Here is a 17,047-nt window from a genome sequence, read left to right as displayed (position 1 = left end):
TGATCTCACTATATTTTTCCATTGAAAGAAAAGGAAAATTAGGTTTTCCAAGAAATCTTAACCCAAGATTCGCAAAGAAAATAAAGAAATTACTAGATTTTAAACCTATTTTAAGTTTTTGGAAATGTTCATAAAGATGTCATTTTTGATTTTCCATTTTGGTAGTAGGAGTTTTACGAAGTATCAAAAGTCAGGAACCGTGGTATTTTCGAAATAATAGCGAATATTTTTATTATTCTAAAACGAAACTAAAAAATATATAAAATTTTAGCTACGCCTTTGGTTTACTGCCGGAAATCTACTTTTAAACACGTATTGATACGCCAATGGTTTGGAATGTTGCCTTCTTCCGACTCCCAGGGTGATCAACCACAGAAACGGAAACTAGATATCATTTGTAACTCCATTTTTGAATTTCCATCTGTTCACATAATTTTCTCATTACAATTTGGGCTCTATTATTTAATGAACGACAATCATACTTTAATTATGTCTCAATTTTGTTAGAAAACTAAGTAAGACGTAGAATTGGTATGTGAAGATTGGTCAAGAAATTGTTCCGTGATGTTGGCAGTATACGGAATTTGACACTGTATAAAATATAAAATGGCTGACATCTAAATATTGAGGAGCTTTCTTTGTTTTCAGTTTAATTTTTCTTTAATTTAAACCTGATAAAATGGAATTATTCACCCGGTCAAGTTACACGGACTAACCGGGATTCGCGGGAGTCACCAATAGTGCCTTTAGTGACCAACGTTATAGTGATAAAGTGTCCGTCCTCCGAAGGTTTGACACCAAAATCTGTCAATCTCCCAACTAGCAGAATCTAATTTATTTTCGCATTTCCTAAGGTAATTAACATTGCCAGAACGCGATTGTATATTTAGCAGTGATCGAAGAAATTATCACTTTACGTTCTTCTGTTTTTCCATTGGATTATCCAGGTATTAAAGCCTGGAGAAGGCGACCCTAGACTATGGTGGATTCATGATTCTCCAGTTGACTTTAAATAGGCATATAACTATTATTTTGGCACATATCATTCCATTCTATATCTTTATGAATAATTTTTTTTGTAAGACATCAATTTTTCTTTGACATAATCAACATACATAAAGAGCATTCCTTTAAATTAAATATGTCCCATTCATGATACTCGAAAAATTTATTCAGCAGTACTTTCTTCAGATTTGATCATTTTATTCCCAGTATATACTGACTCAATTGGCCAAGGCAAAGAAGACTGTAGCAATGTGGAATGAGTCACAGTGAGCAAGATGTAAAGATTTAGCTGTTCACTGAGTATGGGCCAGGCGCCTCAGCTTGTAGACATGAATCCGAACACTTCAGCCCGGTCTCCAGGCTACCATCAAAAAGCCATGGAGGAAATTCAGGTAAGTTTTTAATTTAAAAAAATACTGTAGAACTACTTTATTACTGCTGCCAAAAAAATTACACAAGCTATAAGTAAACTTTAAACACTTTGCAATATTTAGTAATATCTAACTTTAATAAAAGTTGTTACTATAACATTGGACAGCATGGAAAACACAAATAAAACTTAGGCATATTAACAATATAATGATCACAATATTAAAAATTGGGGTCCAAGCCATGAATCATATAAAAAATTATTACTCCAATCTTTCACCATTTATTAATTCACTTTATATTGATAAATCTTAATTAGATAGTTTTTAATAATATTTAAAAGGTTTCTAGTAGAATAAAGGGAGAGATTTTCTTATAAAATTTTACTTTTGTCCTGGTACTGACCTAATCTACAGTGTACTGATTGGAGATTGTATCTATAAAGTTGGTTTAATAATTGTTTATGTGTGGCACACAACTCAAGATGTTAATACATATAAGGTCACTGTTGTAAGTATTGCAAAGACATCTCTGCAGTTTACCCTAAAAAAAAAACAGATCCAACATAAAGTGAAGATGGAAAACCCTTACAGCTAAAGTCTCTCTGTGTCTCTGATAGCCATAGGTGCTAGAAAAACTGTATACCTAATACACATACAGATAAAGTAAATCTTTCATAATCAATCAAAACTGAAGCTCTGCTATACGTATCCCAAAAATTATTTAACAAAATTACTTACTTCAGACTACATTCACAAGAATACAGCTAGGCTTGAAACCTAATTGTATACCTTCCATTTAACTTCCACCTGAGGTTACACTCAAGATTGTGATGAGACTCCTGATTCTAGAATTCTCTGAGGCCTTTTGCAAAAAGCGGCAGTGAGACTGTGGGGTCCAGTGCGGCGAGCACAATATCCAGTTTTTCTCAAACCAGTGGTGTCAGCTCCCTCAGCTCGGCTTCCAACGGAGATTCCAACCTTCAACTGTGCCATGGCTTAACGCAGCTGCTTAGTCTCGGTTACTCAGAGGTTTGCATCAACTCTCATTATATTAAGGTTCACCTTGAAAAGTATGGAACTGTATAGGAATCGTCGGTGCGGGCCCTTCAGCTCTCCAATGGACGCGTCGATCTGGCCTTAGACTATCTGGGGAAACAGTTTTCGGATTCCGGCAAAAACACTGGGTACACGAAGCTGATTAGGAAACCCAGTATCGAGAGGGAATTGGTGCATCCACGAGGCAGTCCGGCCCTGGATTCGGGGGCTGGAAGTTCGCGCAGCGACAGCCCCCGAATGGCCGATATCCACGGATCTAGGTAACGTTTACGTTCTTTTACATTCTGGCAGTGGTAACTAATGCTGTTGAGTGATTTTCTCAGGTATTCACCCAGTTTTGCTGAGCCTCCTCCGCCACCTCCTCCTAGGATTACTCCGCCTCCTCCACCGCCCCATCATGCTCCTCCAGCATACCAGCCGAACAACGTGCAGCAAATGATTAAGCGCATGAATCCGCCGGGTGGGTGCTATGGGGTGCCCTCGCAGAGGGGGACCAGCCCTGTGGGAGGAGGTGGCGCAGGTAGTAGACAACCAATGGTGGTGCAGAATAATCCTCAGGTGAGGAATATCGTTAAGCACGTTGATAAGAAAAGGTTACACATGAATAACTCTAAATGCTATAATAATTCAGTGATATTGGATATCTAAATCCGCAGTCAATGGATTTAGAACTACGACTAGTCGCTACAAGGGATTTCTTTTGCCTCCCTTTCATTATATTGCGTTTGTTTATCTAATATGAATAATTTGGAATTTCGTTTTTGTTTCCAAAGGTCCAACAGCAACTCACCCAACAAATGCAAGCGTTGAGTTTATATTCCCCATCGACTGTCAGTTCGTCAGAGCCGCCTCCACCATATCCTTTGATCGGAGCAGGGCCCCCGCCGCCTCCTAGTTATTCAGCCTCCATCCAAAATCGGCAGAGCCCCACTCAAGATTTCCGGAAAAGTCCCTCGTCGGGGATTTATTCGGGTTCAACGTCCGCTGGTTCTCCTAGTCCGGTGCCAGTGTCCTCCAGTACGTCCTCCTCGATTTCGCGTCCGACGCCCCTGCAGGCTATTAGTGCGCGACAGACCGTCTCCCAACCACCCATCATGATTTCCGTCAGGAGTACACAAGTGCAGAAACCAGTTCTACAGACGGCGACTGCGCCATCTATACCGGCTACTGTTAGCGGTAAATACATAAATTCATATTTTTCAGGGTTAAAATTATTTTTGCTGGTTTCAGGGCTTTCAACGCCGCCGGCCACATCGGCACCCCCGCCCTCGTACACGGCCTCAATACAACAAATGGCCTACACTAATGGAACCGGTGCTTCCGGCAAACCGGCGGCTCCGCTTCCCGCAGCGTTGGGTGGTAGTTCCGGATCGCCGGTCGTTATTCCGACGTCAGAACCGCCCAGCTATGCCAGTTCTATGCAAGCCAAGGCCAAAGCCCAAAGAGGTAAATTCGCAAGTGACTGTAATTAAACTACAGGTGAAGTGCTTGTTTATATAGTTGCACTTTCAGGAATTCTAGTAAAAATGTGGAAATTAAATATTTTTTCAAATTGCTGGAAGTTACTGTAGACACCGTAACTTGTCATGTCAGAGCAAGCAAAGCAGCAAAATACTTGATGATTATAACACTTTATAGGTGATCTACAATTTTATGATGTGCATTCTTAGTACTTAATAATACTATACCAAGTACTTTATTTTTTATCTTACTTGATTCTGAAAATTTTGTACAGCATGGTTTTCACTTTTTATTTAATTTCATAAATTTGTTGACTAGTTCATCCACCGTTGCCGCCTCCACCCTACTCAGATGATGGTCAAACGGGATACAGCGCATCGAGTCACGGCCATCCGTCATTACAGCGGAAGTACTCGCCCGCAATAAGCGGCACTAACGAGTGTTGCAGAGCGGACAGTCCGCTGTCGACGAGTTCCGGTGATGGACGGAATTTGTATCCGGATAATGGGGCGCCTCCATTGCCACCCACTGGTAAGCCTTCATGTCGTTAATTTCTAGAGTAGTTTCTTGGGTTATGTTACTGTTAAGAAAAAATTAAATTTTTGTTACCCTTTACAATATAAACCACAAAAACATTTTATGGTATGTTCTGTGAATAAGATTCAATATTTCCCAAAATGGGTCTCCCATGTATTGGAATATCTGCAAGTATAGGGACTCTGAAGCCAATTAAATGGTGAAAGTTCATATAATTATATGTTCTGTATTTTCAGATTTGAAGATTATGTTAAATTAAGGAGAAATTTTTACAATGGTTTCTCATTTTTCATTTTGTCTTTACTTTGGAACAGGAAATGTACTATTCGAGTTTTTTCGATTGTGTTAAGTTGAAATAATTGCATGCTGAAGTAGTCAAAATGAGTGTTACTTTGTAATGAAATATAATCATAGATTTGTTTTCTCCCTTTTAGCCTCTTCTTCAGTAAAATCCAACCTCAATAATAACAATCACGTCACCATGAACGGTAACTCGTCGGGAGAGAGTAACGGCAGCAAGAACTCCGGCGAGGTGCCTCCTCAGTTGCCTCCGTACGCTAAAATTAAACATCAAGTAAGTTAATCCATCGGAAATTGACCATTTTATACATGAGACAAATTCACAGTCTCCTATCCCGGAGAGGAAGAAAATTAGCAAAGAAAAGGAAGAGGAAAGACGAGACGGCAAGGTAAAAAACTATTCGCCGCAGGCTTTCAAGTTCTTCATGGAACAACACATTGAGAACGTGATAAAATCATACCGCCAGAGGGTGTTCAGAAAGATGCAACTCGAGAAGGAAATGATGAAAATCGGTAAGTAAAGTTTGTGCTTAAACCGTCCGAGTTTAGTCATATTGGTTGACCAGGATTGAGCTCGGAGGCGCAGCAAGAGATGCGCAAGATGCTCTCTCAAAAAGAATCGAACTATATCCGATTGAAAAGAGCCAAAATGGATAAAAGCATGTTTGTGACCATTAAGCCGATCGGTGTAGGAGCGTTCGGAGAAGTCACTTTGGTGCGCAAGATCGATACCCATCACCTTTACGCCATGAAAACCCTGAGAAAAGCGGACGTTTTGAAGCGCAATCAAGTGCGTTTTCCATTACTGTTTGCGGCTATGTTCAATAATTTTAAACTTTAAGGTGGCTCATGTGAAAGCGGAACGTGATATTCTGGCTGAAGCCGATAACGAGTGGGTAGTGAAGCTCTACTATTCCTTCCAGGACAGCGATATTTTATACTTTGTCATGGATTATATCCCTGGGGGTGATTTGATGTCACTACTGATTAAGTTAGGCATTTTTGAGGAGAGTTTAGCGAGGTACTGAAATTCGTAATTATATCTGTGTTAATATTAAGTCGAGATTTAAATCTACAGATTTTATATAGCCGAATTAACGTGTGCAGTGGATAGCGTTCACAAAATGGGCTTTATCCATCGCGACATCAAACCGGACAATATTCTCATAGACAAAGATGGACATATTAAGCTGACAGATTTCGGTTTGTGTACCGGCTTCAGGTGGACACACAATTCGAAGTATTATCAACCAAATGGTAAATATGTTTCATTGAATTAGGTCGAGGTCGGAGGTTTTAGATAATTTTCGATAAGCCGTTTCACTATAAATTAATCCAATAGTTTTAATGCTTTTTACAGGATGGGGAAAAAGAACACGAATACTGTTGTTTTATGTTTATTTTGAAGTGTTTTTTTTTTCGTTCTAATATAAGCTTGATTAAACAGGCGACCACAGCCGACAAGATTCGATGGATCCCATCGACGATTGGAACGAGGAGTGCAAATGCAGCGGCAAATCGTTAAAGCCGTTAGAAAGGCGGAGACGGAGGGAACACCGCTGTCTGGCCCACTCTCTGGTGGGCACGCCTAACTATATTGCACCGGAGGTCTTACAACGGACAGGGTATACGCACGTGTGTGATTGGTGGAGCGTTGGTGTCATTTTGTACGAGATGCTAGTAGGGCAGCCCCCCTTTCTCGCCAACACTCCTGCGGAGACGCAGTATAAGGTTGTAGATGTTAATTTCCAGAGAGCTCGAAAGAATTGACTAGGTGTTTGTTTCAATTAGGTAATTAATTGGGAGACCACACTGCAGATCCCCAAACAGGCCAATCTCACCTCGGAAGCCACCGACCTTATCCTAAAGTTGTGCTGCAGCTCTGACAAGCGGCTGGGCAAGAATGCAAACGAAATCAAAAACCATCCGTTCTTCAAGGAAATTGATTTCGAAAAGGTGACTCTTCTGATTTGTTTAAGATAATTTGTAACTTTTGTTTGAAGGGGTTGAGGCGGCAGCCTGCGCCTTATAAGCCGCGTATTGACTATCCGACCGACACGTCGAACTTTGACCCCATTGACCCCGATCGATTGCGCAACAGCACCTCCATTGATTCGTCCAATTCTGAGGATGCCGCCGATAAATCAAAGTTGTTCCACGGCTTCTTCGAATTCACCTTCAGGTAATTTAAGCAAAGAAAATACTAGTTGAGACCCTAGAATACCCGACATATAGGAGTAAAATATTTGTAAGGCGAGAAAGATGGTATCATTGAGAGATGGCGCAAGGCCCAAAAATACATGTCGCGGGATTTCTAGTGTATCAGCTTGTATTTGATATGCTTCAGTGATTTGCAGATATAAACATATCTTGGTTTCAGGCGTTTCTTCGACGACGGAGGCGTGGCGACCTTCAACAAAATCAACCTGGACGATAACGAGAACCAAGGGGGTCCCGTTTATGTGTGACCATATTCGTCACTGGGGCGGTTGGAACCCCCCGAAGTTCTCGTATGTTTAGTGGTGTCGATTTGGCTGTGTCTGGGCCCCGGGGGGGCGGGTGGTAGGAATATTCGCTTCCTCGTTAGTCGAAAGTAATACAAATTTGAAGTGCCTTCTAGTTATAAGGTCGAGGGGAAGCGAGCATTACCGCCGTTGGATTTGACGAGGAAGTTTGTTTCTCTCAACCTAATTTATTCTAGTATTTTATTAGCAATATTCGAATACAAACACGTTTTTGACACAGAATCTAATAGCGGTTTATTGGTGGCACCCCTCAGGACGAAGAAGATTAGAATATTCCGAATTGCTCCCAAAACCGTTATTCAATATGGTCGCTGAAGGCTGAAAAAGTGTTAAAATTATTTCTTTCTTTTGCATCTGACAATGCCGTTCCCATCAGCGGTTATTTTGAATTCACAATCGTACACCGTCTAGGAATATCACACAGTAGCCCGATTCTCTAGGAATATCTGAAAGTGAAAATGAACATTTTTTCGAAACGAATTGGCTAATGACATTTTTTAACTAATCAACTTTGCCTCATATGTTCATTAGAATCAGGGCACTGTAGTGACATTGGTCGTGGGGCCATATTCAAAAATTTAGCTATCGTTGAGGGCGCTGCGATATGTAAACAAACCGAAGAAAACTATATTCAAATCATAATCTCAAATGATACTTTATTATGTTAAATTTAATGTCAGAATCACTCGCTTATGTTTGCATATTTTGTTCACCAAACATGAGATGTTGTCATGTTGGGATGTCCCGATTAGTGATTTAGCATTTTAACATCGTATGGGGGTCTTATACATGACATACACAGGGAGCTATAATAGAATTATCCTGTAGGTAATGGTTAACTTGAAAAGAGGAAATTTACAGGGAGTGTAGAAAGCAAACTAAAGATTTGTCGAAAATTTATTGTTAATATCAATTTATAAACATAATTTTATAGGGGTGTCCCAATAGTGAAGTTTTAAAAATTAATTTAACCAATTTTCTTTTCGTAGTTAATTTGAGACACCTTCTATAATAAAAAAAAAAACGTGTTAATAAAGTGCATATTTGTGGTTTTTATTGGTATATGACAATAATACAATACGGATGTACATTTGGTTGCCTTTATACGGACGGATCCCACTGCCTTAAAATTGAATAATTCGGAAGGAGGAGAACCACAAATATAACGTAACAAGATTATAGTTATTATTATGTTATAGTTTTTAATATTAACTTATTTAAAAAAATGCTGTGTTAGGATATATTTTAGAGAATAATATTGATTATTATATTTTGCTCATTTATTTAAGGGATGCGACAGGACAAGAACGCCCTTAATTGCTCTCACAGGGTAATGAAGCGTGCGCCCTCTGTCCAGGCTCTCTGACATGTCGGTTAAGATATTTATTTGTTATTTTTTTTAGAATATCCCGTTTTTCGTTTTATTATTTTTATTTCTTTAAAACAATATTAATCTAGATGTTCATTATATCGCGTAATTTAGATTATGATTTTTCTAGTCTATCAAATAATATGCTGTAGGTACTCATTTTAATTTTAAAGATGACGTTGTTTTTTTACATTATTTTGGTTCCTTCATGAGAAAAGATGCACAGTGCTGATTATATTTACTAATATTTAGTTTGAAATTTATGTAAATGTGTGTAAATAAATATATTTTTTGAAAATTGCAAATGCGTAGAGGTTGTTGTTATTTTTTCCGTTAAAGAGTTTCTGAATTTATTCTAATGGTGAATTTAAACCAAATATCTCATAGTTTCGACTTTATCTTTGAAGAATTGTCAGCGCAGTATTCTATATTCGGGCTTTTATCGCCAAGCTTCACTGTGTCACAATTAGCCACGATTATTTTCCATATCGGGAGTTTAAACTAATAGAGTAATTTTCACAAACTAACTGAATCCGATTTTTCACCACTTACATGTCTTTTAGATCCACCTATTATTTTGGTATAAATTTTACTTCAAGTATTACTTATCACGACAGTTCCTTTCACCATAACATCAAGAACTCCTTCATATCTGTGTTATATTTTATTTAAAAAAATAATAACGTAATTGATATTTTATTTTCTTTCAAATTAAAACTTCTCATTCTGCACAAATTTTCATTTGCCTTTAATGAAACAATAACTTAAATCAATTTTTTGGACGAAGCGCCCTTAACCTTCGAGCAGAACGTGTTAAGAGCGCAGTCGCCGAAATAGTTAGGTTATGATGTTAAAAAAAAATTTAATATGCCGGTTTTTCTATCATTTTAATAATTATAGTTTTTTCTTCAGTTGTAGTTTGTATTTTGTAATAGTCGTTTTGGTGAATTTTTTTTTATAAAAGAGTGGGACTCGTTTGGTAAGTTTCTCTCATATTTAATTGTTTCATTTGCTTCCGTTTTGAATCCTTTTCCAAGCCTAGAAAGCTTAGAAGGGTTAGATAATTACCGGTAAGTTGCTCCGTGGTTAGTATTGAGGACACAACAAAGCCGCAATAACTATCGCATTGAAAATCAAATTAGAGGGTTCCTTATCAAGAGTCAAGTTTTCTATTTGGCTATTTAGAGTTATACTTATTTCAGAGATCTTATCGATGCAAACTTTTGTTTATAGCATGGAAAATCATACAGATTATACATCAGAAGAAATTAAGTGCTCAGCAGTACAGCAAAAGATTTTATTGACTCCCAAGGTAATTTCAAATTTAAACTTTTTGGCTGGTATAATGTTTCTAGGTTTCGGGGGCATTTAGTTCGAGATGAATAGATTCAAATATACAAGAGGGTTTGATAGTCTCATGTTAAGTCAATCCATAGTAGGGAATGCAAGGAAATCAGTTGGAAAAAAAGATAATCTATGTCATCAATCGCCCTACTTCCCCAAAAGTATCCTAATTTTCTCCTCAGTAGATAACAGACGACACAAGCATGTCTACATCAGCACACAAAATAAGATCAAATTCATTCAATATGTTTCTTTTTAGCCCTTTTTCCTCACCCTTTTTAAAATCAATTCTTAGTACAATTCATTTATTCAATCAGTATTAATTTCCCCTTAGAAATTAAATTATGGACCGAAAAGACACCAATGAGTTTCACAGATCTAATGGCATGAACTTATATCGGCCCATAATCATGTGTTCAGCCCAGCAAGATAGGAGCACAACAGATGGTAACAATAACGCTGGTCCATTCAGCACTCAAGGTTTCTTGTTTGCACAAATAAATACCCAACAAGACCGCAATTCAACGTCCGAAGAAAGTGAGGAAATCTCTCCACATGGAAATAAAATTCAGAGAGGATTTAGGATATCGGCGTAAGCATGTTTTATGACTGTTTTTCCCGCTGATGGGTATTTTTCAGTTAAAATTAGTGTTCAACTTAAAATGTTATGAAAAATTATTGACCTTCTTATAAATTTATTTGGGACATGAAATTTCTGTTAAATTTTATATCAATAATGCAATGTGCCTTTTGCTTTTTTTCTATGGAGATTATGTCCCGAATAATGTTACCAGAATTTCAATAATTTCTTCCATAACATATTAACTTTACTCTTACAAATTAATAATTTACACCTAAATTGAATTTTCACAGAATTCTTTCCAGTACAAAAAGCTTTTGTATTTTTTAATTAATTTCTGCCGGTTTCAACCAATTAAGTCTCCTGCATTTTGTCTTTTATTATAGTTATTGTGATCAGCATGACCAATCAACTTACCATCACCCTTCAAATAGGCCTTATCGTAGAAATTATGTGTGCAACCGGAATTTTTATTCCAAAATAGCCCGTAGGGTATATGGTCTGAGACAGAGGTAAAATTTTAAGACAACTTTGGGGCCTTTATTGACTGTGTGTGACTGCCTGAAGTTCGTGCATTTAGGATTTACTAACGTTTTTGTTTGTGTTGTTCATTTTCTTTTATTTTATGCTTTTGTTTCGTTGGAATGAGAAAATTGATGAGGAAAAATTGTTCATGTCAAATTAAGAATTCAGTCAGTGTCCCTACTTTCAAACACATTTTCTGTTATCTTTGTTTGTGTTCTGGTTAAGCGATTTAAACTGTTTAATAACACTTACGTAATTACAAATGGAAAAACTTTAATTTACTTTTTGCGTCGTTTGCCAATGTCTTTAATCAACAGTCTTGTTGGAGATTTATAATAAATTTAAGTATGTGTAACACTCTCGAAAACTGATACGGTACAGAGTGTACCTATATAGTGTTATTTGATTTGTACTCATTTTTTCTTTTATTCGATTTTTAATACAATACTTCATAATTCCAATCAATGACATTATAAGTCGACATCATAAGAGTAAAAATCCTTGCAATATTGTCAAATTGACAAAAATTGACGTCACAATATACTTGTCAATATACTTGTTGAAGCCAACAAGTATATTGATGTGAAGCTTCTTGATCTTGCTGGACGTTATGTTTGGTTGTCCTGAGTAAAACATTTGGAAGCGTGGAAGCTGGATAAACCGACTGCACGGATCTTGACGTCTCGACATCTTCAAAGCGTGCAAGGGCTACATTGAGTATCTTTGACAAAGTGCATCAGGTGTTGATGTCGCCGGAGCTGACGATGGTCGCTCTGCGGGCCGGCCACCATCCTCATCTTCTTGTGGCCATGTGTTCGTCTGTCCCATGCCATGACAACTTGTAGAGTGTTACAAAAATACTTCGACATATGAAGTCATGAAAAATTCAAAAGAATTAGACATAAAATGCCTCTTGAGCTTAAGATTCATAATTCGCATTATCCGGTTTGTTTCGGTGCTGCAACACTTTCATCGGGAGCTCAATTTCTCTATAGCCGAAATTAATGACTGAAAGATTGTGTCTAGAGAGGTTGTCCAATGTCCCGCTAATCGCATGACCGTTCTGTGACGTCATAATGTCAATTAAAGATGACTTCAACTTGCGTTTGGTAGATTTTTGGAGAGAATATTGGAAATCGATCCCAAACCCTCGCGTCTGCTCACCGGAGGGCCTTATGATCGATTGAGTCAAGCGGTTTACGATGTGTACAAGAGTAAAGCTCAAAAGCCACAAACGTACATCAATAAAATAGAGCGGTGGAAAGAGTTATTTTTAAGTTTTACGGTAAGTTCAGTTGTCTCAGTTTTGTCACTCATCAGAACTTGTGTTTGTTTAAAAACAATGTTGCTGTCATTGTCAAATTCACTCACGTATCTGTCACTGATAACGATATTTCTTTCGGGTAACATTTTGAATACTTTTTGACAGCAATGTCAACATTCACTTTATACTTAAAAAAAAATGCCTTTATGGCTTTCTGGATAACAGATTAATAGTTGTCAATGTCCAAGTTACACCATATTCGGCTTTAAACTTCTCACCCAAAGGGCCTGAAGTAATTTATCGGAGATACATGTGACTTTGACAGTAACAGTACCCTCAGCAGTCATATTGAGTGATATTCATTTTTGTGACAGCTTTATCAATTTTTTTCGATGGTTAATTTTACAGGTACTTAACTGCCAATTTGGTTTGTACATTGTTGGCTCCACTATGACGGGATTTGGGGCAAACACAAGCGACATTGACATGTGCCTTCTCATGCGTAGGTCGTTCTCTGACGACCCCAGACAAGAATCGCTCTATCAACTAGAATTGTTGAAAATGTATTTAAAGAATCGCGGTGAGTGATTTGTTACGTAAAGTATGAAATTATTTAAATTTAGCGGATCAACTCGACCTTGGATGAATGCTTTTCATGGAATTACATTTGATAGTTATTTGTCAGAAATTTGACTTTCCCATCATTAATCTCTTTAGCACCAATAACTCGCGCAGAACTGATCCTCGCCAGAATCCCCATACTGAAGCTGATGGATGATGTCTCTGGATTCGAAATAGACCTGAACTACAACAACACCGTTGGCCTGCACAACACTCATTTGTTGTACTGCTATTCGCAGTGCGATTGGCGGGTGCGACCCCTCGTAATTATGGTCAAAGAGTGGGCGCAGGTCAATCGAATCAATGACGCTAAGAAACTGACCGTTTCCAGTTACTCCTGGACGTTGATGGTCATCCAATATTTACAATGTATGTTAGATTAGATGTTACAAAACTTGATAGATATTTTTAGAAAAATGTGTTCCCGTTAACGACTAATTTTGACAACAATCACATTAAATAATTTCATGCACATGTGTCACAAAATATTTCTATATTAACAGTGTAACGTATACTATTTTGATAGATTTCTGCCCTGACTCTTTCTCGACTGTCAAAATTCATGTAAAGTTCTCCCTGTTCTAGGTGGGGTTTTCCCGGCAATTTTACCATGTCTGCACTCGTTATGCCCGGCCAAGTTCAACGTCCAACTTCCCGGCAGCCATGTTACGTTTACGGATGTGCACGAGTCAATACGTGAAGTTCGGAACTATCGTTCGTCTAATACGGAGACGCTGGGCGAATTGTTTATAGGTAAGGGTGATGGTAAGGGTACGTTCTTTTAATTTTCAATATTCCTATTGAAATAGACATCAGTATTCTCCATAAGTCAAAGGAGTGGTAGCACTCTATTCCAAAGTCACAAAACATGTCAAATCACAAAGGCAAAGTACGCCACTGACTTTTCATACAATGAAATCCAATGGTTTCAGGACTGCTCCCACTGTCAACACTGAATTATTGAAAATTAGTCATCAAATAATAGACGTGAGCTATGCCTTTGGTTTTTGTCATATTAAGATATTCATGTCCCCGATATGGTGGTCTAAATTCGCAACAAATCAGAGGTGTACTAGATTGTATTTTAACACATCATGAAACATCATCATAAATAATTTCTTACAATCTCAACAAGCAAAGTACACCACTCGCTTTGTTTCTGGATTTCAAACCAGAAATTCCCTTGCTTCCACGAAATGATGGGCTAAATTCTCAACAAATTAACGGCGTATTGGCCCCAGATTTCGCGACACCGTGAAACTACATGTATTCGGCTGAATTTCGATATTCAATACTTTATAATAACCAACAGAGGAAAGCTCCGTCTTACGCCGTTGATTTATTTCCTGGATTTGAACAGTCTCCAATATGCCTGAAAATGTCTGAAATCTCAAGAAATCAGAGGCGTACTAGCTTAGATTTTGAAACCCCCTATACTTCAGCTTGAAGTCTTCAAATTTCGAACAGGTTTTTTGGGGTACTACGCCAATTTCGACTTCAAAAACTACGCCATTTCGGTGCGTAACGGATCTCCCATATTAATCGACCACTGCAAGCGCATGAATTCCCCCAAAAACGACCCTAACCAATGGAAATTCCTCTGCATCGAGGAACCCTTCGAGCACACCAACACGGCCCGTTCCGTGTGGCACGTGCCTGCTTTCCTCCACATTAAAATCGTCATCAGAAAGTCGTACGAGGAACTCAAAACTTCGTTAAAACTGCGCAACGTTTTACCTTTAGATTTAATCGAGGATTTGGACGAAGAAGTCCTGCAAAAACAGGAGCAATGACGGTTATTCATAATCTAAAATAAAGGAGAAAATATCCTAAGAATTCTCTAAAAACGAATTTAATACTTCACCTTGTTTAAACTCTCACTTGAGGTAAGTTTGTTTTGTCTTTTCTAATTTGAAAATAAAACAAAAACTCCAAAAAAAAAACAAAAATTAAAAATGAAAAAAATATTTATTTATATGTATTCAGGTGTTAAATTGCTGGTCATGTGTGCCTTGTTTAGAACTCGACCAGTACGTCTTGGATCAGTTCATTTCGGGCAATATACCTTCAAAATTACAAAAAGATCTGATGGACATACGTTATGACCAAAAATTTCATTTCAACACCGATTTAGTTTTAGGAACACCTGCATTTTTGCAACACTGTAAACAGTCTTTTCTGTGATTTTCGTCGTTCTTATGTGATAAATGTATTCCTGTTTAGTATAATTTTATCGATATTTATTGAAAGACTGCCCTCATAAGTTAACAGATAAACATTCCATATCCCCCCAGGAAAATAATGCGTAAAAGTTTATAAATTATTATACAACTTTTGATCTCATTAAACTGTATTAATTACGCTTTAATTCGCGCATGAAAACTGACACATATCATGTTAAAAAAGTGTTATGCGATTAAGTACAAGTAAAAACGTGCCAAAAAGCGGTTTTTAAAACTGTTTGGATATAAAATTCTTTAGGATAAGTCTGATAGACTCTACAAGAGCCTTTTTTCGTTATACAATTTTGTTCAACGCCATTAAACCCATATTGGACAATTCAAAGTTTATTTTAAATATCACATTTTCGAGGTGTATCTGGTGTTCAAATGTGGTTAATTTTACGCCAGCTTTTGGCCCGATATGGTGAAATTTAGTGGCAGTTTTTTTTGAACATATGCAATGCGTAAAGTGATAATTCTCTTAGGACAATAATTAATTTATTAAGCACATGATGTTTCTTTATATCATTGTCAATGTCAATAATGAATGTCATCGTTTCATTAAATGCTGTTTTATTTTTGAAATTCACACGCCCACCTTCCTTTCCTCTATTACGCCACTGGTGGCTACCATTTCGAGTTGAAAGTCAGTAGTAGTTAGTGCTACCGTAGATATATCTTACGTGAAATGCAGTTACATCGTTTTCTTATCGTGAAAATTTAAAAGTTAAAAAATTGCCAAATGCCTTTAAATTTTTAACTAATACGTCTCTGGTTTCCAAGCAACTGAGGCTCCAAGTACGATACAGTTGTATATCGTTTTGACTGGGCTGGAAGTTTCTCTAAAATTTCATTTATATCAACTGAACTACTACATTTTAATGGTGTATATGAGATGTATGATTACTGCCCCATACAAAATTCAGTGGGTAACGTTGCTTACCGTGATTAAATTCCCAAAATGTTTAGTTCACAGTTTTATTAAAATTCAAACATTAGTTGCAAACAATTGTTAACTGAAACCATAACGCCTTATGGGACACTCCCATTTACACAAAAAGTAAATTTAACTTTCAACAAATTTAATCGACATTACTTATCTGTTATTTATTATTTTAAGTCAACTCATATTTAACGGGTATATTATATTCACCATCGCGACATAATTTGTCATAATTTGTTAGATTATCAGTCAAATTCTGAAATTTTCATCAAGAAATTCAGTTCAATGATCTGTAATAACAACCAAAAACAGGATTATTTTAATTAGAAAATATCACGTTTGGACTTACCAAGATACTTCCCTAAAAGTGCCATCATGATATACCCCAAACCAACCGAAATAAACTGCGCCACCCCTGCTATCCTTTTAGAGTGCTGCTGGTGCCATCTCGCGCGCTCACGAGGCAGTACCTCACTCACAGTCACGTACAGCAGGGTACCACCTGCCAAGGCCTGCAGAATAGGAACCACAACACCCATAACGTCAGTCGGCATGTCGGAGATTAGTATTCCAATAAAGATTCCCGCCACAGAAGAACCGGCGAAGACCAGAATACAGAGGAAGTGTTTGCAGAATTTAACGTATTGGTTTGAGGTTAGTTCCACTCCCAGACAGAAACCCACCACTAGTTTATGGGAGGCTATAGCCCCTAGAAGCAAGAGGACTTTTGAAGTGAGGCTTTCAAGTCCTACTGCGAGGCCTTCTAGGAGGCTATGTATGGAGAGAGCAACCAAGAGGCCCATGTTGGTGGTTGGAATAGTCGCTTGGCATGGTTCCTGGTGCATCACGTGGCAGAGTTGAGAGGGTGGTTCATCGCAGAAGAGGGCGCTGTCGGATTTCGCCCTAAAATACCAACGAGTTATT

At 37.7% G+C, this 17,047-nt stretch overlaps 3 protein-coding genes across 6 annotated transcripts in view; 2 read left to right on the top strand and 1 right to left on the bottom strand.

The window, feature by feature from the left end:
* The first annotated feature begins 602 nt into the window (after positions 1–602).
* wts (serine/threonine-protein kinase warts) lies at positions 603–8,929 on the top strand. The gene is made up of 17 exons (XM_066293593.1): positions 603–854; positions 1,213–1,397; positions 2,226–2,405; positions 2,463–2,692; positions 2,756–2,990; positions 3,206–3,608; positions 3,663–3,878; positions 4,212–4,424; positions 4,865–5,004; positions 5,057–5,243; positions 5,297–5,520; positions 5,573–5,751; positions 5,809–5,987; positions 6,178–6,461; positions 6,522–6,686; positions 6,734–6,912; positions 7,111–8,929. The coding sequence occupies exons 2-17, from the start codon at positions 1,308–1,310 to the stop codon at positions 7,196–7,198; spliced, it is 3,192 nt and encodes a 1,063-aa protein (XP_066149690.1). The 5' UTR covers positions 603–854; positions 1,213–1,307; the 3' UTR covers positions 7,199–8,929.
* Positions 8,930–9,434: 505 nt separating this feature from the next.
* LOC136345367 (poly(A) RNA polymerase gld-2 homolog A-like) overlaps positions 9,435–17,047 on the top strand; it is a 16,647-nt gene continuing 9,034 nt past the window's right edge. The window contains exons 1-9 of one of the 4 annotated variants that reach the window (XM_066293600.1): positions 9,446–9,603; positions 9,858–9,936; positions 10,303–10,560; positions 10,935–11,060; positions 12,187–12,358; positions 12,746–12,917; positions 13,055–13,327; positions 13,544–13,711; positions 14,426–15,746. In XM_066293600.1, the coding sequence (XP_066149697.1) occupies positions 10,313–10,560; positions 10,935–11,060; positions 12,187–12,358; positions 12,746–12,917; positions 13,055–13,327; positions 13,544–13,711; positions 14,426–14,751 (1,485 nt within the window). In that variant the 5' untranslated portion in view covers positions 9,446–9,603; positions 9,858–9,936; positions 10,303–10,312 and the 3' untranslated portion in view covers positions 14,752–15,746. Of the gene's footprint in view, positions 9,695–9,857; positions 9,937–10,302; positions 10,561–10,934; positions 11,061–12,186; positions 12,359–12,745; positions 12,918–13,054; positions 13,328–13,543; positions 13,712–14,425; positions 15,747–17,047 lie in introns of those variants that run through there. The other 3 variants (XM_066293603.1, XM_066293604.1, XM_066293602.1) reach the window with 3 other exon arrangements.
* The window catches only part of Zip88E (Zinc/iron regulated transporter-related protein 88E), a 2,598-nt gene continuing 1,695 nt past the window's right edge, over positions 16,145–17,047 (bottom strand). The window contains exons 4-5 of the mRNA XM_066293607.1: positions 16,473–17,026; positions 16,145–16,413 (exon numbers count right to left, since the gene is read on the bottom strand). Of these exons, the coding sequence (XP_066149704.1) occupies positions 16,406–16,413; positions 16,473–17,026 (562 nt within the window). The 3' untranslated portion in view covers positions 16,145–16,405. The remainder of the gene's footprint in view (positions 16,414–16,472; positions 17,027–17,047) is intronic.

Source organism: Euwallacea fornicatus, chromosome 19 (assembly GCF_040115645.1).
Source record: "Euwallacea fornicatus isolate EFF26 chromosome 19, ASM4011564v1, whole genome shotgun sequence".
Taxonomy (NCBI): Eukaryota; Metazoa; Arthropoda; class Insecta; order Coleoptera; family Curculionidae; genus Euwallacea; species Euwallacea fornicatus.
This window is presented reverse-complemented; position numbering and strand designations above follow the sequence as displayed.